The 23,042-nt window shown below is 42.1% G+C and overlaps 1 protein-coding gene across 1 annotated transcript in view; it reads left to right on the forward strand.

The window, feature by feature from the left end:
• The window catches only part of EHBP1 (EH domain binding protein 1), a 418,269-nt gene that overhangs the window by 262,839 nt on the left and 132,388 nt on the right, over positions 1 to 23,042 (forward strand). Inside the window, 4 exon segments of the mRNA XM_053284345.1 lie at positions 343 to 467; positions 469 to 519; positions 1,192 to 1,240; positions 20,276 to 21,181. Coding sequence (XP_053140320.1) covers positions 343 to 467; positions 469 to 519; positions 1,192 to 1,240; positions 20,276 to 21,181 — 1,131 coding nt within the window.

Here is a 23,042-nt window from a genome sequence, read left to right on the forward strand (position 1 = left end):
AATAAGCTTTGTACGGGTGTATAATATAACTATACATTAATACGCCTTAAGCATTTTATGTTAGCATTTCCATCAATATAGTTGGCCTGTTTTCATATGTAGAGTTGGAATCCTGTATAGCACATCTTTCAGAGACAAGTGCCAAAAGCTAAGACTGTAGAGAAGGGCTTGAGACTGGTGTCTTTTTCTAAGTTACAGTGATTGTAAACTGACAGCTTTGAAGGACCTAACTGACATCAAAGGATGCAAATCATTTAGTTAAGTCAATTACTGTTAATTCTCATCTTCCATTAAATTATTTAATGATCCCCCCCCCCCACTTTCCCCCTACTTTTTTTCCAGCCAAGCCCAATACCAAGTCCTGGTGTGGGGAGGAAGACAAATGCTAGTCAGTCATTGCTTGCTTGGTGCAAAGAAGTTACAAAAAACTACAGAGGAGTAAAAATCACCAATTTCACTACATCCTGGAAATGGATTGTCCTTTTGTGCAATATTACACCACTTTAGGCCTGAGCTAATGTAAGTAGAAATGTTTTTCCCTTACATGCAAACTTGTTTCTTATTGCAATTAAATCAAATATGGGAACAAGTGAAACCAACTGTTATTTTTTGGTTTATATATTCAATTATTTTATTATTGTTTCTACTAATAAAATGTCATCCTGTGGGGTGATGCACACATTTACAAATGGTCGTGCATTATGACCTTTCTGATACTTTCCTCCAAAACCAACCACTTGCTCCTTTATATAGTTTTGTTGAGTTTTCTTATTTGCTTTTAATCTTATACAAAGAATTGACTTCCAAATGATTATGAAAATTGTGTTGGTGTTGAAATGATGAGATGAGTCAAATAAGCCTGTAGCTCTTTTGTACCCTGACAACGAAGGATTACCTCATGGCAAATGTGGTTGTCAAAGCTAGCCTCAGGTCCCTGCCTTAACTTCTCTTTTTAGATGGACAGCTTCAGGCAATGAAACATGCAATCTCTGTATTTATATTTATTTATTTATTCTTTTAATTTTCCACTCTATTAGTTTTGCTGATTGGATTGCTGTGGAATTGCTAGTTACTGTATGATGCTGTTTTCATGTTGAATTTTTATTTTATTTTTTTAGATAGTGGTTTGTTTTAAAAACTGCTGCTTTTATCAAATACTGTACATACCCACTGTGCCATTTTCCCCCTCAGTGACTACAAGTCCCTGAATCCTCAAGATATTAAAGAGAACAACAAAAAGGTAAGAACTGCCAGGGGGAAGGGGGGGGAAATAGAGATCGCTTCAATTTTGGATCACTGCAGGTTTTTATTAATTTTGGGAAAGTGGGGTTGTTTTGTAAGGTCATAACTGCAGCTCACAGAAGGTTTGGGCCTCCTGTGGTTCCAACTGGATGCATTATTGACTCTAGTTTGTCATGGTTTTTAAGATTCACAAAGAATGCCATGTTGGCATTAGGGTTTCATGTTTATCTGGCCAACATCATATGTGTGGTGTGTGTATGTGAGAGAGAGGGAGCAGGATAGAGAAGAGGAGGAGTGGTAGGTCTCTTGTGATCATTCTATTTCCCCCCTAAATAATTTAATTAAAAATACAAACTATCATTGTTCTGCAATTATCTTGCTTCAAGGCTTGCTTGGCCACTACTTTAATATGAAAGATCTCATTGGTATGGTTATAATAAGCAGTGTTTTGACCATGGCTTTTATTTAAGAGAGAGAGAAATAGAGATAAAACTTCACATAGGCTTTTATCCAGCACAGTCAATTAAACTAAGCAGTAAGGTGCACTGAGTTTTTATATTATGCAGAGTATTGAACAATGTTTTTGGCTGGTGACAAGATTTTTTTTTAAGGGAAAAATATTAATGAAATACTGTCTGATAGTGTTCTGGGTCCAGGTTTATAATCCTCAATAATATTAGGTAATCTAATACCCTTTTGATGTAAAGGCTATAAAGGGATGTTCTGAAATGAGTTCAGTGATTTGAGACTCAATCTAAGAATCACAAGGAGACATTTTGGTTCTTAGTGCTGCTTGCTACTAAAGTATTTTACTGTAGTTACAAATTTTAATTTCCATAAGATTCTAGGGCATTGGCCCTAGAGGGATCCATTTAAAAATTGCTCATTTTCCACTTGATTCGCCTACAACAAAACTAACTGCAAATCAGCTCAATTTGTGTTATTAGCAGCTTTTTCATCTTGGCAATATGACTTTATACTTCCAACTGTTCTTCTTTTTTTAATTCAGCTTGCAAAATTTAAGATAATGTGTAGAAAAATGTAATGAACCCTTCTTTTCCCTGTATGCAGCAATTTGCACAACTCGTTCAGGAATCCCATGCACACGTTTCATACAGGAAATGTGTATGACAAGTGATACCCAGAATCCAATTTAACCTTGCTGAAGTGACATGCAAGCTACAGTAAATCCTTGTAATATTGTAGAAGTGTACTGTTAAGTGTTCCTCTGTTAGTTAACATGTTTATATCCTCGTAAGACATAAAGAGTTGTCAAAACCCATGCTATCGCTTCAGTAGCAGCAAAGTATATAATGTTTGTTGGTGGAAATAATGTGAAATTGTGAACTAGAAATGGAAGATTTCCCATCTTTTTCAAAATTATGTGTTAAGCTGTCTGATGACCTAAGAGGATTATCTGTGACATCACACTGATTTCTGCTGCAATGTGTTTAACTTTACAATCCTCCAATTGTGCAAGCTAATCAAACGTGACTTCAAGGTCCTTGGAGTATGAGAGCTAATCAAACATGATTATAAGCTATACAGCAAATAGAAAATTTGATTTTTGAACAAATGTTATTAAACGTACAGATCACTTACGTCTGTTTTATTTATAAAAATTGTAACTCAAAGTGGGGAGAAGGATTGAATTAGCTCATTTTTCTAACACGAGACCATTTCCTTTATTAAAGAAGTGATTGTTGTTGGCTTGCTGTAGTGTCCCCTCCCCTCCCGCTTTCATCACTTTGCAACTCTTTGCCTGACAGCTACACTGAGTATCTCAGTTGCTTCCTGCAGATTTATTTCCTAGGCTCGCACAGTTCTGCCTGATAACCCTATGTGCCCTTGATTAGAATGAATGCAGTCCTGGAAACAATTGCCAAGTATAAATTCCATGCAGATGTATAGCACACTTGACAATGTGCTCCTCCTAACCAATTAAAATCCCATCCATGGATGAATAAGACACTCTTTGCCCCCCGCCCTTTGTTCTGTCCTGTAAGTTGACAGGGGACAGCAAAATAAATTGGTGGGCTCTGACATTAGCTGTGATCATTACCTTGTAGTAACGCAGCTTTGGGAAAGTTGGCTTGAAATTATATATTTTTCTTGTAACATTTATAAGTCTAATTCTATACAATTAGATGTTAAAACATGGTGCCACAAAAAGTATGTTATCAGAGTATTTTTCCTAGTCTAAAAGCAGTAATTAATGAGGGGAGGAAGGGAAGAAAGATATTTACCTCTGACATCTGACCTTGACCAATATGTCAGTGTGTTAAATAATAGAGAGATATTTAGAATACTGCCTGTGGTGCTTTTGTTGATGGACTGCAGTTGATGTCTGTCAATCACTGGGCCGTGTGTGTGTGTGTGTGCGCGCGCGCATGTACAACTTTTAATTAGGAAATTGTTATGGTAGGAAATCCATATCAAATGTTTGATCTCCAGAATGTTAGAAATTTTTAAGTTTGTTTCAAAAAAATGAACCAAAGTCCAGGATACCTTAAAACTTGTGTAACAACCCATTTGCATCCTAATCTTTTGTGTTGTTTGGTAAACCTTAAGTTTTGTGATTCTACATCAGCATGGAAGTTGACATACACCAAACACGTTGCTGGCAGAGCAAGTGTTAAGAAGTGACTTTAAGTTATTTCAGTGATAAAAGACTTCTTAAATCAAACACAATATAGTTATACTTCAACAATATGAGTAGCATTAAAACTGGACCATATGTTTAATTACTCATCATCAGGTTAGTTTCTGGCTAATTAGTTTTAGGCTAATATTTCCATTAACTAACATTGGTAATAAATATATTGATATTGAAGCATGTTTTATATATTAAAGTGTGTGTGTGTGTGTGTGTGTGTGTGTGTGTGTGTGTGTGTGTGTGTATCAGAATGAGGCAATAGAATTTGGCAAATCTGGAGACGGGTTTAAAAAAAAAACTTGTTAGACTGCAGTCCAGCAAAACAGCACCAAGGCTTTTCTACCATATTATGTTAAAAGTGGATGAGAATGCTCCTTTGAGGTCACAGAACTGTTGCATAACTATTATTGGAAACTGTGGCCTGGTTCACACAATCATTCAAATCTAGGTTTAATGTGGGTTACTTGACATTAAGGTGATTTTGTGAACTCATGCCAAGGAGCTTTATAACTGAGATGAATCTGAGATTCCTGCCTTGGCATGTGTTCACACAATCATGCAAATGTTGGTAACCACATTAAACTTAGATTTGAATGATTTTGTGAGCCAGACCTCTGTGTGCTTTTACTTCTCTGGACTGAGATCTCACTTGATAACTTAACAAAGTCATGGTTGAATTAAATCTATGTGGATAATGAAGTTTGACAAAATGCTAGGTTGCCACCAGCTACCTATTGAACAAGTTAGCTGTATCCCACCAACCCAGTCCACTGCCCAGTCTCGAAATCAGACTATGAATAAGCTCTCCTATTCCATGTTCACTACCCAAACCGTTCAGAGCACTAGCACAGCAGCAAGCAAGACCTACTTAGGTGTTCTGTTATATCTGCATCAAGCCATGGTTATGAACTCCTATTTTATTTATTATTTATTTATTTGATTTGTATACCGCCCTTCCAAAATGGCTCAGGGCAGTTTAACAGTAAGCCAAACAGTTATTTAACAGTAAGCCATACAGGTATCATACAAATTGACATCACTTCTAAGAAATTCTCATTAAACTTACATCTACCTTTTAAAAAGTCATTAATGCTTTCTGTTACAAATGGGACATGTTTTCCTTAGACAAATCTGAAATAAAGTTATTAGAAATGCTGTCAAGTTACAAAACGTCAAGTTACATGAATGTTGTATCTCATGAACAATCTGTAGATTTTTATTGAAACCCTAGTGAACTGAAACCGTAGGGAAGGAATATTAAATACCAGTACATGGCATTTGTCTGTGTGTGTGTGTGTGTGTGTGTGTGTGTGTGTGTGTGATCATCATCATCTTGGGGCGGCTCACAACAATACAATAAATAAAATATAGAATAAAAGCAATAAAATTAATCAAATTAAGTAAACAGGTTAAAAGTCAGTTTTAAAACCACAATCAGTATTAAATTTCAAATTAAAAATTTGAAAAGCTAAAAATTGAGAATTATAAAAGTATATAGAAAGAAAGACTATAAAAAGAGAGACTGGCTGTTATTTCATCTTTCAAATGTATTTTGCAATGTCCACCTGTCCAGCTTGTTTAGGACAGTGTAACTTTTGGTAACTGGCATCCTAGCCAAAATGACCAAGAACACTCAGTTGCCAGTGGCAGTGAGCTGTTTCCACCAACCAGATAGCACTGTATCTCAGTGCAGATCTTTCCTGACAGAGCTGCCCACCCACATACCATCTCTTGCTTCTTTCTTTAGCTCTTACCACAGGATGTGAACCTAATGCTATGATTGAGCAAGTCTGTGCAGACCTTTCCTTCATCTATAACATTTGGGCAGGTTGCAACTAGGGTCTCTGTCCCCTACCTTTCCCATCTGCCTAATTTTCTCCCTCTTTTAATTTGTGGCAGGCAAGAACAACTTTAACTTCTAGTTCAACTTTTTCATTTAAGCATCTTGAAAACAAATACTGTGACCCATAAGTGGTTGTAATCTGTGCTTTGTTAAAAGAAGATAGGTAGGTTATAGGGATGTGCACAGAATGGATTTTGTGTTTTGTTTGGAGCTCAAAGTGAAACACAAACAACTGAAATGTTTCGGTGAAAACAGTGGTCGAGCTGGCTGTTTCAGTGAAACAAACTCAAAACATTTCAAGTGTTTCGGCTATAGGGAACAATGGAGAAACTCGAAACACCCCATCGTTGCCCATTAATAGCTCCTAGGGACACCAAAGGAGCTATCCTTTGTGTGGTAGGGCAGGGCATGATGGGTGCTACCTACTACCCAACTGACAAAAGTAATGGGCAAGTGGGCGATTTTAAACAAATGTTTAACTTTTCCCCAAAAGGATCCTATGGGGATTTTGAGGAAAGGTTAAACATGTTTTTAAAATGGCCCATTTGCCCATTTCTTTTATAGGTTGGGCAATAGGTAGCACCCAACATGCCTTTCCACATTACCCACTTTGGTGTCTCTAGGAGCTACCCATAAGGAATATTGGGGTGAAGTTACCCCATTGTTCCCTATGGCCAGAAAAAACTGCACTCACAGAGTGCACTGCGGACAAGTTTTGTATTGCAATTTGCAATACATTTTACAACCCTGCCTTGAAAAACATTGCAGAAGCACACAGTAAAAAGGAATCTGTTCCTCCCAACAAGAACACACATTTCAAACACAGTCCAAAAATGGCAAAGAAAGAAGCACTGACCAAGAAATCCACTGCCAGCCACAGTGCCTGCACTGCAGTAACATCACTGGTACAAGTTGCTTACTCACACACAATTATGACTCTTTACATTGCTTCCTAGCATTGCAACAGCTGCCACAGGAGAATCCTTAGCAGCATGTATAACCATAAGCTCAACTAGATCAACTTCTGCCACATTTTGACTGAGTACACCTTGCAATGAAGATTGCAGAGCAAACCAAAGCAAGGAGTGAAGCACAAGTTAGTCTCAAGACCAGACATGGAGCTCATCACAGCAATCACCAAGAAATATTACAAAGAGAGAGAGCTGCCACCACTGTTCCCTCTAACAGAAATTTCCAGATGTTGTTCACTACAACTCCCAGCATCCCCAGCTGCAGTGGCCTTTGGCTGGGGATTATGGGAGTTGTAGTCAACAACATCTGGGAATCCCTGTTAGAGGGAACACTGGCTGCCACTATCCATTTCTTGCCACAACACTATCTCACATACAAAACAAACCACAACTCAAGGAAGGAAGGCACCCAAGTTCTGGCTTTGTCAATCTGAGATACAGCAAAACCAGATGGTTATAGCAGCAATAGTATATTAGTATATTATACACAGTGTTGAGAAAACCACAAAATAAAACCTAATTTCCTTTCTTCTTTCTATCCTGATGTATCCTCTTCAAGAGAGGCACACTATAAGGGCTCTCTTTGCCTCCCAGTCCCTTTGAATACATTTTGAAACTCCCTTCATTTGTGCCCCCCCCCTTCCCCCAGCCAATGGGGGCACTGTTACCCATGACAACACTTGATTTGTATGATAACAAGCCAACCAAGAAGCAAGGAGGTCGCAAGCCAGTTGTCCATAATATGCTGTCTAAAATATGTAGGCGTATACATTTAACTACCCCAATTAAAGTTATTCATGTTTAGGGCCTCTAAAAGATGAGAAAACATACCGCTGTGGTCAAAAGATTAATCTGAAACCTTCCTGATAACTATTTGTTTTCACAAATAGTTTTTTCTTGTTAGTAGCTCACATGCCGCGCTGCATCCCTCTGATGGAAGAATGAAGTGCACACGCTCCTTCCATCTGTCTCCAAGCCTCCTGGGTGCTGCTTGTGGCTGTGCAGAGACTCTGTAACTCTTAAGGATTGTGTCATCATTGTTGGATACTTCTCCCATTATTTCCTATGCAAGAAGCATCCTACATCGTGGATACTGTTCTAAAGAGTAACAGAGGCTTTGCACAGTTGCAAGAAGTGTCCATGTGGCTTGCAGAAGGACAGAAGAGCACACACAGCCCACTCTTCCATCAGTGAGATACAGTGCACTGTGTAAGCTACTATTTAAAATACTTCTATTATATTTTCCAAAAAAAGTCTTACACTTTACACAACTAAAAGAACTTTCCCAAAGGGGCTCACCGTCTAAAAAGAACAGCAGCCACTAGGAGGGATGCTATGCTGGGTTAAATAGTTGAAATCCCCCTGCTACTGTAAATATAAAGGTGCCTCTTTGCCTGGTTAGCAGGAATTTATAGGTATTACAAATATTTCCTTTGCACCCCACCCAATCTTCCCTGTGCATTGATGAGCTGCAAAGGACATAAAAGAAGATCACTATTTTCAAAAGTGCTTTCAGGGCTTGTGCACTAAGGAGAGATTTCTCAGTTATATTCTTGGTCTGGTTTCTGACTTTTCCTTTAATAATGGCGAACAGCTTTAATTCTCTAGAATTTAGTTCTTTCTTAAATGATTTATATTTATATATTTTAAAAAACAGACACAAAAATTAAAACATGTTTGGTTTTTTCCAAATGTGACTATCAGCTGAAATAATGCCCAGTAATACCTTTTAAAAGGCTTCCTTGAAACACTATACTGTGGTTTTTTCCCCAGACTTGTCTTGGATAGTAATAATTAATTGTAAATTGAGAAACAGCTGTGACTCTCCAAAACTAGAAAAACCTGATGCACTAAGTGCATTCTTTGAGGGCTAGCAGTAGAGGAGGTGGCCTCATATGCTTTACTTAAAGCTTCTTAGCAGTTTGCTAAAAGTGAAGTGATCAATACATCTTCTACTTGCATAGTAAGAAGTTAGCTAGATTTTTGATAGACAGGCAATTTGACACAGATGGATAGGTAGATATACTTAAACAGCATGGATCATATCAAGTGATCTTGGGTGCTTTGTTTTTTCTGTTATCTGACTATACTTTCAATCCAACACGAATCACTGCAATTACCTGGGTAGTAGAAGGCTGATCACCAATGATAAATCCCAAAATGGATTAGTGTAGTGTTTCCTTATATCTTTGTTTGTTATCTTCATTCCGTATCTTAAAAACCCATCTGGGTAAGCAGATTTTTTTACCCGCTCCATCTTAATGTTTATTTTTAATGGATTGTTTCATGCTGGTTTGGAACAAAAGTAATTTAACATTACTTTATCCTCCATTTAAAAGGACAGAATTTTAAAGTTTTATAATAGAATAATAAAGTTCTAAAATAAAGACAAACAGTCTTTATTTTTCTTATTAGCAAAATGCTTATCATTACAATAGCATAGGATATAGCTATTGTGCTTGGTAGAGCATAGGTATATAGCCAGTCGCAGGAACATAGGAAACTGCCTTTTACCAGATTAGACCGATGGTCCATCTGGTTCTGTTGTCTACACTGACTGGCAGTGGCTTCTCCAAGGTTTCAGGCAGGAATTTTTCCAAGCCCCACTTGGAGATGTCATGGAGTGGCTCTGAGGCCATCTGCATACAAAGCAGATGTTCCACCACTGAGCATGTGAGGAGAGGGAGATTCAGTTCTGTCCCCTTGCTGTTTTTCTTCCCTGAAATAGCAGTTCTGCCAAATAATTGCTGTGGGAGCCAATCACTGCTTCAAGGGGGCAGTTTTCAGATGTGAGCAGGGAAATGGAACCTCCACCTCCCCACATGCCCTGTTCTCAATTGGAGTCACCCCATACAGAGAGAAAGTGTTTTAAGTCCCCACCCCACCCCAGAGGAGGCACTTCTGAGTGGAAGTATGCCTCTATAGCATATATTTGTATGCACATCTGGTTTTTACCTTTACAGGGTTGTTAATGAGTATTACAACAAGATAATTCATGTGAAGTGCTTTGAACATTTGAAAGTGCAATGCAAATGCTAAGTATTGTTGTTATCCTTTGAAGTGCAGCATTTTATTACTTCCCTAAGAGTGACTTCCCTAAGAGTGACTTCCATTCATTTGTGGGAGAAAGTAAATGGGTGTACTTGGTGACAGCGCTTGGGTGGGGCTAAGCATTCTTTCTGCCCCAATCATGTTCAGCCATTGAGAATTAGCCTACTCTTATCTGCCCAGCTCTGTCTCTTAATCTGCCTATCTCCATTGTGTTTCATTTTTGTCACACTTAAGTGTGATAAAATGTTGTAGACTGATTTTTATTTATATACAAACAAGAGGAGACCTGCAGCAAAATGTTGGCATGTATCCCCCATGCTTAACAGGCTGGCTAGACATGGTGAGTCACTGCAGGACTGTAACAGCTGTTCAACACTGGGATCATCTGCCTCAGGCTCTCTTTGGCTGAAGGTTTTCAAACAGAAACTGGACGGCCATCTGTCAGGGATGCTGTAGCATTTTTCTGCATTGAGTGGGGCTTGAAGTAGAAAACCTCCAGGTTAAGAGCTAGCTGCCAGCCTCAGGCCTGAGGGGATTTATTGCTCTCTAGCAATACCCTTGTTACCTGAGCAAAGAGGCATCTTTTAAAGTGGCAATTCTCTCATATTTATTTATTATTTTATTTATATGTAATATCAATCCAAATGGCTCTGGGCACTGCACAACAATAAACATAAAACCCACAAATTAATCCTTTTAAAAACAATCATTACAGAACAGTTTAAAACATCATAAAAACATTAACAAAACATTTAAAACAGTTTAAAAACCCTGGAAGGCCAGGCCAAACAGACAGGTTTTAAGGGCACTCCTGAAAGCCACCAATGAATTCAAGCTACAGAATTCTGCCGGGAATGCATTACACAGCCCAGGAGCAACTACAGAGAAGGCCCGCCTCTGAGTCGTTGCCACCAGACATACTGGTGGTAACTGGAGACAGACCCCTTCAGATGACCTTAACGTGTGGTGGGGATCATGCAGAAGAAGGTGCTCTCTAAGGTAACTAGGATCTAAGCCATTCAGGGCTTTAAAAGTAATAACCAGCACTTTGTATTTTGCCCTGAAACATATCGGCAGCCAGTGCAACTGTTTAAGAACAGGCATAACATGGTCTCTCCGGGTTACCCCAGAGACCAGTCTGGCATTTTGAACTAACTGGTTTCCAAATTACGTACAAAGGCAGCCTCACATAGAGCGCATTGCAATTTTGTTTGTTTGTTTGTTTGTTTGTTTGATTGATTGATTCATTCATTCATTCATTCATTCATTCATTTATATACTGCCTTTCGTTAAAAGACAACCCCAAGGCGGTTTACAAAAGTTAAAACATAATAAAAAGACAATAAAAACATCAAGCTAAAACATATAAAAACATATAAAATACAGGCATAAAAACAATACAACAGGTAAAAACACACAGAAGCAGCAGTAAAAACAATTATGTAAAAGCCTGGGTAAAAAGCCAAGTTTTAACAAGCTTTCTAAAAGCCGTGATGGAGTCCGAGGAGCGAATGGCCACTGGGAGAGCATTCCCAAGTCTGGGAGCAGCAACAGAGAAGGCCCTGTCCCAAGTGCATGACAGCCGGGCCTCTCTTATTGTCGGCACCCGGAGCAGGGCCCCCTCAGATGTCCTCATCAAGTGGGCAGCGACCCTTGGGAGCAGGCGGTCCCTCAAATACCCCGGGCCCAAACCGTTAAGGGCTTTAAAGGTCAAAACCAGCACCTTGAATTGGACCCGGAAACGAACCGGCAGCCAGTACCCTGAGCCTGGAGTTTACCGGCTGATGCACCACTGTTTTGAGGTCGTCCTTTTCAAAGAATGGACGTAGCTGTTGAATCAGCTGAAGCTGGTAGAAAGCGCTCCTGGCCATAGCTTCCACCTGAGATACTAGGGTGAGGCCTGGATCCAGGAGTACCCCTAAGCTGCGTACCTTCTAGGGGAGTGTAACTCCATCCAGCACACTCATCCCTCAAATTCTGAGCTTCTACGATAAGCACCTCCATCTTGCTTGGATTGCGTTTCAATTTGCTATCCCTCATCCAGCTCATTACTGCCTGTAGGCAGGCATTTAGGGAATGGATGCCATTTGATGAGGAGGAGGATGGCAAGGAGAAGTAGATTTGGGTGTCATCAGCATACTGATAACACCCGACACCAAATCTCCTGATAACCTCACCCATTGGTTTCATGTAGATATCAGAAAGCAGTGGTGGAAGATTGGAGCCCTGAGGGACTCCATATAACAGCTCCTGTTTTGAGGAGCAACTGTCACCAAGCTCTACCATCTGGAATCTACCCGAGAGATAAGAGCAGAACCCCTATCCCCAACTCCCCTAGGAAGTCCAGAAGGATACCATGTCAATGGTATTGAATGCCATCGAGAGATCCAAAAGAACCAGCAGAGTCACACTCCCTCTGTCAATTCCTTGGTAAAGGTCCCAGGGAACCTTTACTAGGGGTAAAGGCTGACCATGGCTGTCTCAACCCCACTGTCTAAAGCCAGTTTGAAATGGGTCGAGATAATCAGTTCCAAAACTTCCTGGTGCTTGTCGGCCACTACCCTCTCAATTACTTTGCCCAACCAAGGGAGATTGGAGACTACCCTATTACTATCCATCGCTAAGGGATCCAGGGAAGGCTTCTTAAGAAGCGGTCTAACCACTGCCTCCTTCAAAGGAGGAGGTACCCCATCCTCCCTCAGTGATGTATTTGTGATACTAACTAGGCCACCTCCAACAATCTCCCTGCTAGACAGAAGCGGCCAAGTCAGGCAAGGGTCCAGAGAACAAGTGGTAGGCCGCACTGCTCCAAGCAGCTTGTCCACATCTTCAGGAATCACAGATTGAAACTGATCCAATCTAACACTGCTACAGGGATTGCTGGACACCCCCTTCATACTTTGCAGAAATAGTGGAGCCCAAGTCAGCCCAAATACAGGAGATTTTGTCCACAAAGAACCCATTAAAAGCATCACAGCAGATGTAGGGAAATTAAACTCCTCACAACCCGAGATAGCAGGGGAAGAATAACTGTCCCTATCTAACTCCAGAACAGCTTTCCTCCAATGGTTGCTGCCGGTGTCTGTGTTCTGCTTCCTTTTAGACTGTGAGCCTTTTTGGGACAGGGACATCTTATTTTTTATCTTTCTTTATTTTTCTTTGTAAACCACTCTGAGCACTTTTTTGGAAAAGTGGTATATAAATACTCATAATGGTAGTATAGCGAGGTGAGGTTTATGAATGAATGAATAGCTTTATTGCAATCATTGATCAGACGTACAAGCAAACCAATAGTACTACATTCAGATAAGAATTCAGTCATACAATGTACACCATCACAGGAGCCATTTTGTAGCAGCATCTAGGAAACAGCCAGAAGTTAGCTGTTGGTGGATCTTCACAGCTGCCGCACAAAACTTGGCAACATTATGAGCAATGTTCCCCTGCTAACTGAGTAACATCCCCTGCTTTTTAAAGTGGTGATTCTCTTTATTTAGCAGGGGAAGAGCAACTGGCCACTGGAGGGTACAGCATTCCTCCTGTGGCTGTTGCTGATATCTGTCTTATGTGTCTTTTTAAAAAGATTGTTAGCCCTTTGGGGACAGGGAGCCATTTTATTTATTTTTATATCTATGAAAATCACTTTTGGGAGTTGTTGAAAAGTAGTATATAAATTGTCGTATTTGTATTTACAATGGAAGATTTCTTATCTGCAAGAAGTGTGGCATAAAATTCAGCAATTCGGGAAAGTGTAATAAGAAGGGAGTAATAAGATTACACCAACTGTCATTATAAAAAGAACAATACAGCAACACATAGTGGACAGATTTATCCTTGCCTGAGCCACAGGGGCAGATCTGACTGGTCAAGGGGATTTTTGAAAATCTTCCAGATAAAACTTCTGATTGTGTCTTGCTTGGAGAAACACTCTGATGGTTCGGTAGAGAGAGTGACAGTAGATAACTGGTGGGTTCTGCGCTAAGATCACCAAGGTGCCCTCTTATGCTCTCCATAATGGAGCTTAAGTCATTTTGGTGGCGATGTCCAGGATCCTCTGTTTAAGGATCTCCTTGGCTTGATTATATCCTAATATATAATCTGAATAGTGAAAAATAGAGAATATATCCTTTTTCCTTTTCACCTTCTTAAAACATCTCTTTACAGTCTGGGATGAAGGACTGTTTAACTTCATAACACATATCTCTCCTGAAATAGCCCCCGCTCTAGGATTCTATAAGCTGTTATGGCCTTAAGTAGGCTAATTCCATTTTTTAGAGGTGTGCACAAAACAGATTTTGAGATTTGTTTCGGGCTTGAAACAAAACACAAAATAATCAAAATGTTTAGATGAAACAATGGCCAAGCCGGCTGTTTCGACTAAACAAACTCAATGTTTCGAGTGTTTCAGCCATAGAGAACAATGGCGAAACTTGAAACACACATTGTTCCCCATGGGTAGCTCCTAGGAAAATCAAAATGAGTTGTGTGGTAGGGCATGATGGGTGCTACCTACCATCCAACCCACAAGAAATGGGCATGCTGGCAATTTTAACACATTTTTAACCTTTTGTCAAAGCCCCCATAGGATCCTATGGGGAAAGGTTAAAAATTTGTTGAAAATCGCCCACTTGCCCATTTCTTTGTGGATTTTATGGAAGGTAGCACCCATCATGCCCTACTATACAACCACTTTGGTATCCCTAGGACCTATCCATGGGGAACAATGTTTCGAGTTCCCCATTGTTCCCCTTGGCCAGAACAAGCAGAGTGCAGTTTTATAAATCTGCCTTGAAAAACCCTGCAGAAGCACACAGTAAAAGGGAATCTGTCCCTCTTAACACACATTTCAAACACAGTCCAAAAATGGCCAAAAAAGAATCTGACCACTGCTAGCCACAGTGCCTGCACTGCTGTAACATCATTGACACAAGTTCCTCTCTCGCACACAATTATGACTCTTTACTTCCTAGCATTGCAACAGCTATCACAGCAGTGCCTTTAGCAGCAAGCACAGCCTTATGCTCAACTAGAGCAACTTCTGCCACATTTTGACTGAGTATGGTACATCTTGCAATGCAGATTGCAGAACAGGCCAGAGCCATGAGTGAAGCACAAGTTAGTCTCAAGGCCAGACATGGAGCTTGTCACAGCAAGCACCAAGAAATATTAAAAAAATACATACACACATAGAGCTGCCACTGTCCATTCCACAACACTATCTCACAAACAAAACAAGCCACAACTCAAGGAAGGAAGGCACCCAAGTTCTGGCTTTGTCAATCTGAGATCCAGCAAAATCAGATAGTTATAGCAGCAATAGCACAGCATATTATACTCAGTGCTGAGAAAATAATATGCTCAGTTCTGAAGAAATAAAACCTTCCTTCCTTCCTTCCTTCCTTCCTTCCTTCCTGCCTGCCTGCCTGCCTGCCTGCCTGCCTGCCTGCCTGCCTGCCACAGAGAGACAGGAGGACATGGTACTGTAGATAATACTGAGCTAGACTGACCAATCCAATGGTCTGACAAAAAGCTGACTCTTACCATCTCTTCTTCTCCAGCATATGTATATCCTGCCCCATGACACTGCTGCCTGCCTTCTTATGTCTTAAGCACCATGGCCTTAGATTGGGCCCCAGCTGACAGCCTGACACATGGGTCAGGGCACCAGTCCATTGGCCATGGCCATGGCATGCATGTGTGTCTGTGTGTGTAAGCAGCACTAATGGGCAGACTGTGACACATCTAGTTTTGTCGTTGGCCAGGGTTGGATAAGCTGCCAGTGGTGTTGCTGGAGGGGGGGGTGACCATGAGTCACTCATCCTCCATGGCCAGCATGGGATAGCCCAGCATAGGAAGGTTGGCTTTCAGGAAGACCAGCCACTCTACCAAGTCAGCATCCAGTCATTAGCTCTCCCCGGCCATGGAGAATACCCTCTTGTACTGGATGCTGCTCGGCAGGCATGAGAGGAACCGTCAGGCAACTATCACCAGACTTGGTGATGTGTTGCCCAAAATTGGATCGGATCAATTTCCTAGCCTGCCACCAGTTCCTGCAGGTACTGCAGAACACACTACTCAGCACTGCTGCAGGTCTCAGTGAGCTCCTCCTGTCTCCCTGGCAAGGCACCAAGGAAGCCCTCTGGGAACCACCGGATGGAACCCTGAGGCAGAACTATTGACTCCCTTGGCCGTGGAAGTGGTGGTGATGCTGATGCAAGGGGTAGACTGCACATTAGCAGTAGGCACTCCAGTACCCTCCTCCTGGCCATGCACCAGCCTCCTCTCCTCTCCTCAGCTCAGCTCAGCTAACTTCTTCAACCAAGAGGTCACTCCATCTGGGCAGCTGTGACAGCTTTGCCCTTCATTCTTGGATCACATAGGCAAAACAAAACATGTTCTGCCAATGCACCCAAGGGTGTCCTGAGCCGATCCACTACTCCAGTCCACCTGCCAAGGCGATTGCTTCCTTAGTGGTGACTGGAACTCACCCATCGTCTTCTCAAGGAGAAGAGCAGCAGGCAAAGCCTGGTTGAGCATTGCTGGCTCAGCACACAAGCTGTTTGTGGGAACAAAGAATGGCTTGAGTGCTACCTTGGAAATGAGCGCCCAATCCTGGTTGGATAGGTCACCACACTACCTTGCCACACCATGAATGTCCATCTCTTGCTCCTGCAGGTGCTGGAACAAGTGAAAGGTGGAGTTCCACTGGGTTGAAACTTCCTCAGGTGTTCAGGTAGGCCGAACTCAAGCTGCCTCTCCTTGAGTATCCACCTACCTTTTTTGCTCCGATGGAAGTCAGTTGCTATCTTGCAGCACCTCTCCACAAGAGGAGCCATGGCAGTAGCAGGCTAGTGCTCAGCACCTCCAGCAGGGATGCCTCACTTGGCCTTTACCCCAGAAAGGCCAAGCACATCCAGCACAACCAGGATCAGAGTGTGCGCCACACAATGGATGGACACAAACTGAAGCTGCTTGGTTGCATTAACTATGTCAAGAGCATTGTCAGTCACCATGAACCCCCAGCAAAGGTTTGGCAGCCCAGACAGCCATCCCTCCACCTGGCAATCAGTGGCCACTGACAGCTCATGTGCCATGTGGTCAGTGTCCAGCACCTCCACCTGCAGCAGAGCCCACCTGGCCATGCCACCAGCAGCAGATGTCCCCTCACTTTCCTGCCCCATCAGTGCACAGTGAGGGACAAGAAAGCAGCATGCAGCCCACTGCAGCTGGTCCACAGATCCACAGTGAAGTGCACAGTAGCATCAGGCTCTGCTGCACACAGCAGCCCCGACACAGCCTCCCTGCACAACCAGTTCAAGAAGGGCACCACCCACATGCTGAAGGTGGTACATCAGGAGATTTTAGAGCCAGGGACAACTGCTGGAGAAAGTACCAGCTGCTGGAGAAAGCCAGCATTTACCACCACCTAGAATGGCCGGTTGACCAAGACATCATCTTGGCAATGGCCCGGGTGATGAGATGAGGCTCTGGGCAACCAGACTGCTTACCAACTGCATCCACTGCGCAGGCAACTTCCCCTGCTTGAGAGAAAGAGCATCTGCCTTTCTGCCACTAATTGAGTGCACACCAGGCTTATTGCTGCCATCAGGAGCAGGGGCCCTGTTGCAGGTCCAGCAACCTCCCTGATGTTGAAAGACGCTTAGGGTCCTTCCCCCTACTGACCCTGCAGTGGATGCAGACAGCATGTGTTGGGTCACCAGGGCAGAGCTCAAAGTGGTCCCACATCATGCTTTGTTAGGTCCGGGACCATTTTTGTGGTGGCCGTACTACTGGAGCTGCTGGTTCCTTCTGGGGGCTGCTGCCGCCCTCAGTCTAGGAAGACTGAGAAGGCTGAGAAGGTCCAGGAACAGGAAGTGGAATGATTTCCTCCTGCTACTCCTCAATCTCAGACGAGGGAGCTGCACTGCCAACGGGGATTGTGGGAGGATGGTGAGAGTGATCTGGCTGGGCTAGTAGCAGCCGACACAATAACCTCCTCCTCCACTGCCACAGGGAGATCTTCTCCCCTTACAAGGGAGGACTTCCTCCCTAATTCGACCTCAGCTGCCAGCTGCAGCTGCGCAGCAGGACCACCCTCCTCTAGAAAGGAGAGCCTGCGCACAACATCAGTGGAGACAACTCGGGGAATAGGCCCCTCTCACCGTTTCCCACGGCTATCATCACCCCTTTCTCTGCCTGTCAATCTGCTCCTGGCTCTGCCTTGCTCTCCTAGACATTAAAATTCAAAATTCAAGCCCTAACTCTGATGGGGTGGCGGAGGGGAAGAAGCACCCTTAAGGTGGGTATTTTAAAAAGGGATGTGACATCAGAGGTGGTCTGTTTATGCTGTGTGTGCCACACACAGTGCTATCTATAGCACTGTCATGTACATACAGAAGTTAGAAAAATTAAATCTCCCCAAATATAGAAGCAGGCTTTTGGGATGGGCTTTTTTTGGAGGGTAGCAAGCAACCATTGGGTAAGTTGAAGGGAAGGGAACAGGGATTACTGCAGCCTGTCTCCTAATCCATCCCTCCTGTCCTACAGTCCTACATACTACCTGGCTAGTACCTAATCCCTTCCCTATTTAAAGAACATAGGAAGCTGCTATACTGAGTCAGACCACTAATCCATCTGGCTCAGTATTGTCTTCACAGATTGGCAGAGGCTTCTCAAAGGTTGCAGGCAGGGGTCTCAGCCCTATCTTGAAGATGCCAGCGAGGGAACTTGGAACCTTCCGCATGCAAGCATGCAGATGCTTTCACCAGAGCGGCCTCATCTCCTAAGGGGAATATATTACAGGTTGGAATGCTTACCTTCCGGCGAATGGTGTCTTCTGCTGGAGTCTGGCCAGGTGCCACTCTCTGAGGCATTCAGGCCAAGCAGACTCTAGGACTCTACAGCTGCGAGGAAGGCAGGAGGGTGTCAGGAGGATGGGCACCCATGTACCCCCCAAATAAAAAAAATAAAAAGGCAAACAGCAGCAGCTGCAAAAGAAAATAAAAGTTTCTGCATAGCACCCTAGTTATTAAAGCCACCGGGGGCTGTCTACAAGAAAAAGAAAAGATACACACACACACAAGGAGAAAAAATCCACAATAGCACCCAGTTAAAGCCATTGGGGCTGCTGGTACAATGAAAAACAAATAGACAAAAGTAAGAAATAAAAAGAGGTTGACACTGCAAAGAAAATTAAGTTCTAGCAAAGACTAATCTGCCCACTTTCCTTTCACTGTCCCTACAACTTGACTAAGTTAGCGCACCTCAAACATTCACATGTTTATAGGGTTTTTATTTTCTTTTGCTGTGTAAGTTATGTTTTTTATTTCTTTATTTCTTGTTTGTTTTTCTTTCTTGGGCTCCCTGGCGAGGTGTGGGTGCTATCTGGGGTGGGTGATTTGGGGCAGCCTATTCCCACACTGTAGGGATTCAAGTTGACAGCACACTTTACCTTACCAGAAAACCAATCAGAAAGGGGAAACAGGCCTGCAAATTGCACTTGAAACATTTTGAGTCGAAACTGGGCTGTTTTGTTTCAAGATCTGAAATAGGCCCTTAATTATAAGGGAAATTTGTTTCAAGCTCGAAACAGCCGCTTCAAGCTCAAAATGTATTGCACATCCCTACCTTTTTTTCCTTTTCAAATAACACCTTCAACATTTTGTGGGTCCACAAAATAACTAAAAATAGGTTCTTGTTGATGTCAATGATCAAGCCAATATACGTCTGCATAATATTCAATGGATTCAATATGCAGAAACCACTACCTTCTTTTTGGGTGACATGTACACATCTCATTTGAAGCTGACTAAGGACTAAAGAGGCAGGAGCTAGATAATCAGGCCTCATGCAATAATATCATTTGACCATCAATAGACAGGTTCCGAATCTATTGAGAAAATCACGGCTGTTTGTTACAGCATGAGATCTTTAAGCTGTACATCACTTCAGTCTACTTACATGCCTACTTTGCAAATGTTACAATTTGCTTATAAGGATAATGTTTTATCAATAAACTTCTGGCTTTAGGATGATTCCACAACAAATTATCTTTTTGACCGCATGTTGACAATTCCCATTGATTTTGATGGAGCTGAATTGTGTACTCTTAAGACAATTCAGAATCGCATGGTGGTGGTGATTATTATTTATTATTATTGAGTATCACAGTTATACTGCTTTTTAAAAAGTTCTCCGAATAGTTTACATAGCAAAAGGGATAACGCTGTCTCAAAAAGGCTCACGCTATCTCTCATTCATACATACACACACGAGACACTAGCCACTGAAGGGGAGTTATACTGAATGGAATAGGGGCAGTTCCACTTTTAAATATGAGAGCCACCACTTTAAAAGGCACCTTCTTTGCCTGGTTAGCAGAGGTGGCTCTCCTTAATATATGTTTCAATGTATGTTAGCCTCATTTGTTTATTTTATATCGAATGTTTAATCTTCACACTGTTGGGGTTAGCATTTTGTATGAAAAAAATACTAACTTTTGTTTATTTTAAGGCCTATGATGGATTCGCCAGCTTAGGAATATCCCGGCTTCTAGAACCTTCTGACATGGTCTTGTTAGCAATTCCTGACAAACTGACTGTTATGACCTATCTTTATCAAATACGGGCACATTTCAGTGGACAAGAGCTAAATGTGGTTCAGATTGAAGAGAACAGTAGCAAAAGCACATACAAAGTGGGCAACTATGAAACGGATCCAAACAGTTCTGTTGATCAGGAAAAATTCTATGCAGAACTAAACGACTTGAAACAGGACCCAGAACTCCAACAACCTGATGGGGACTTGGCAGACTTTGTTTTTCAGGATGATTCTGTAATCATAAATGACAGTGACGTTGGGGAGTCAGAAAGTGAGCATCAAACACCAGATGCCCATCTAAGCCCAGGTGTGGCTTCTGTTTCCTCACGCAGGACTAAAAATGATGCAGATCAACAAAAAACCCACCAAACCTTGGAAAGGACTTCTGGATTTGAGGAAGCTGGGAAATGCAGTACAGCACAAGCACAGCCCCTGTTGGGAAGGAAGAAACTGCTCAAAGCAGACACTTTAGATCTGAGTGATTTGGCACAAGTCAGCAATTCAAAAAGGGATTTCTTTCCAACAACTTTATGTGAAGAAGCTGATAAGAAAGGACACCAGTATTCAGACAGTACTATTAATTTCTCAGAACTAGAGAATCATAGATATCCAGAACTCGGAGAGAGTAGGAAATTGGATTTGGAATCACGTATTGAAAAAACAAACTTAGAAGTGGGAAATAAACCTGGATACTCTTACAATAGGGATACAGATGTCGACAAAAAATGTCATACTGCTCAGAGGCAAATGGAGGCAGACTCAGAATTTGAGACCAAAACAGCTATACACCAGACTGATCTGACTACAAAAACGGCACAGGTAAGACGAAAGAAGATGTGTCCAGGACACTGCAATGTAACTTCCAGGGCTATCTAACATTGTTACAATAGTGGGCCATGAAATAATTCTGTGTTTTCTTTAATGCATTGTGAATGGTGATGTGGGCAGAGCTTATCTTTCATAAGCCTAAAAGAAATGTTTATAGTATATGTGGGAAAGTTTGAAAATGTTATTGTCAGAATAATCAGTTTCTTCATCCTTTACATTTGCATTCCTCTGGCTGAGTTCAAAAGTCACACAAAGGTTCACACGATGTCCTCAGGAGCACCCACTGCCCACTCACCTTCTCTTATGCAAGTTGGAATTAACTCTGATTGCTGTAGAAAAGGAAGCCACAATTGGTCACGTCATCTGAACCAAACAGGCTTGCTTTATTCTGCCTATAGAGCTTTATGCCCTTATGGTGCAAGCCTCCCTGAAGCGGTTTCACATGTGTTGTTATATTGCTCTCTTTACTGTGATACTAGGAAAGAACTTATATTCCCTTTGTTAGAGCAATTTCCAGGAAGAGCCGACCCCTTCTATTTGAACTTCTGTCTTGAGGACCAAAATAATGAGGTCACTAAAGTGGTGGTGAAATTCTTTTATGTTGCTATCAGATTAAGATCTTGTTTAAGGTATAATTCATAGGAGCTTACTGTTTTATTATGTTTTATTATGTTTACTATGTATAATATTTTGTTTTAATTTTTTTATGTCTTTTGTATGGCCTGTGGCTGTAATAAAATTGATTGATTGACCTAGAGAGCTTTAAATAAGCCTAGATATAAAACTCACTTCAAACTTCAGTTTGAAGTTCTAGGTGTGAATATGATCTCAGTCATTATAATTGCATGATGTGTAGTGACATGCTGCTTTGTTTTGCCTTTTCCTCTACTCCCTATGTTACAAATATATATTTGCATATGCCTGCATTTTCACACCCAATTTATGAAAACTTGGGAGGTGTTTCTTGCACAAATCTTCAGCAAAAGTGCTGAATCATTCAGCTTCAGCACTGTTGCATTCCTTTGTATGATTAATTTTGTAAAGCATTTTTAAAAGGGATGATTCAGGAGAATGCCAGGCCAGCAAAATAGTAGTGCGTATATTGCACTATGGGTAAGAGTGGGGGGGAACCCTACATACATGCCTTTGTATGTAGTTTGGAAACTTCAGGTAGTTCAAAATGTGGCAGCCAGACTGGTCTCTGGGGTAAACCAGAGAGACCATATTATGCGTGTTCGTAAACAGTTGCACTGGCTGCCATCTGGTGGCAATGTGGAACCAGGCCTTCTCTGCAGCTGTTCCTGGGCTGTGGAATGCACTCCTGGCAGAAATGGGAAGTTTGGGCTCATTGTTGGCCTTCAAGAGAACCTGAAAACCTATTTGTTTGTAGAGGTGTGCACAAAACCGCGGAGCTGCGGTCCGGCACTGGGGTGGGGGGTTCCTTTAAAGCACGGGAGGGTTTACTTACCCATCCCGCCGCTTTCCCCCCTCCTGTGCCTGTATTTCTTCGAGTAATTTCCTCGAGTATTTCCTTGAGCGCGCCTTCTCCGACGCTCTGCTGAAGCAATTCTTTTAGTAATGGGGCGGCAGGATACCTCCCTGCCGCCCCTTCCCCCGCTTGGCATGCAGTGCAAAAGGCTTTAAGGAGCCTTTTGTGTGCGCACACGTATTTTCGTGAGTAAACGGAGTGGCAGGATATCTCCCTGCCGCCCCTTCTACCGCTTTGCTGCAAGCCTTTTGCAGCAAAGCCTTACGTTGTGCATCAGGATGGGAACGCCACTTTCAACCGGGCCAAGCTGCTGAACGTGAGGGTGAAGGAGGCCCTGAAAGACGAAGAATGGAACTGCCTCTT

Source organism: Hemicordylus capensis, chromosome 1 (genome assembly GCF_027244095.1).
Source record: "Hemicordylus capensis ecotype Gifberg chromosome 1, rHemCap1.1.pri, whole genome shotgun sequence".
Classification (NCBI taxonomy): Eukaryota; Metazoa; Chordata; class Lepidosauria; order Squamata; family Cordylidae; genus Hemicordylus; species Hemicordylus capensis.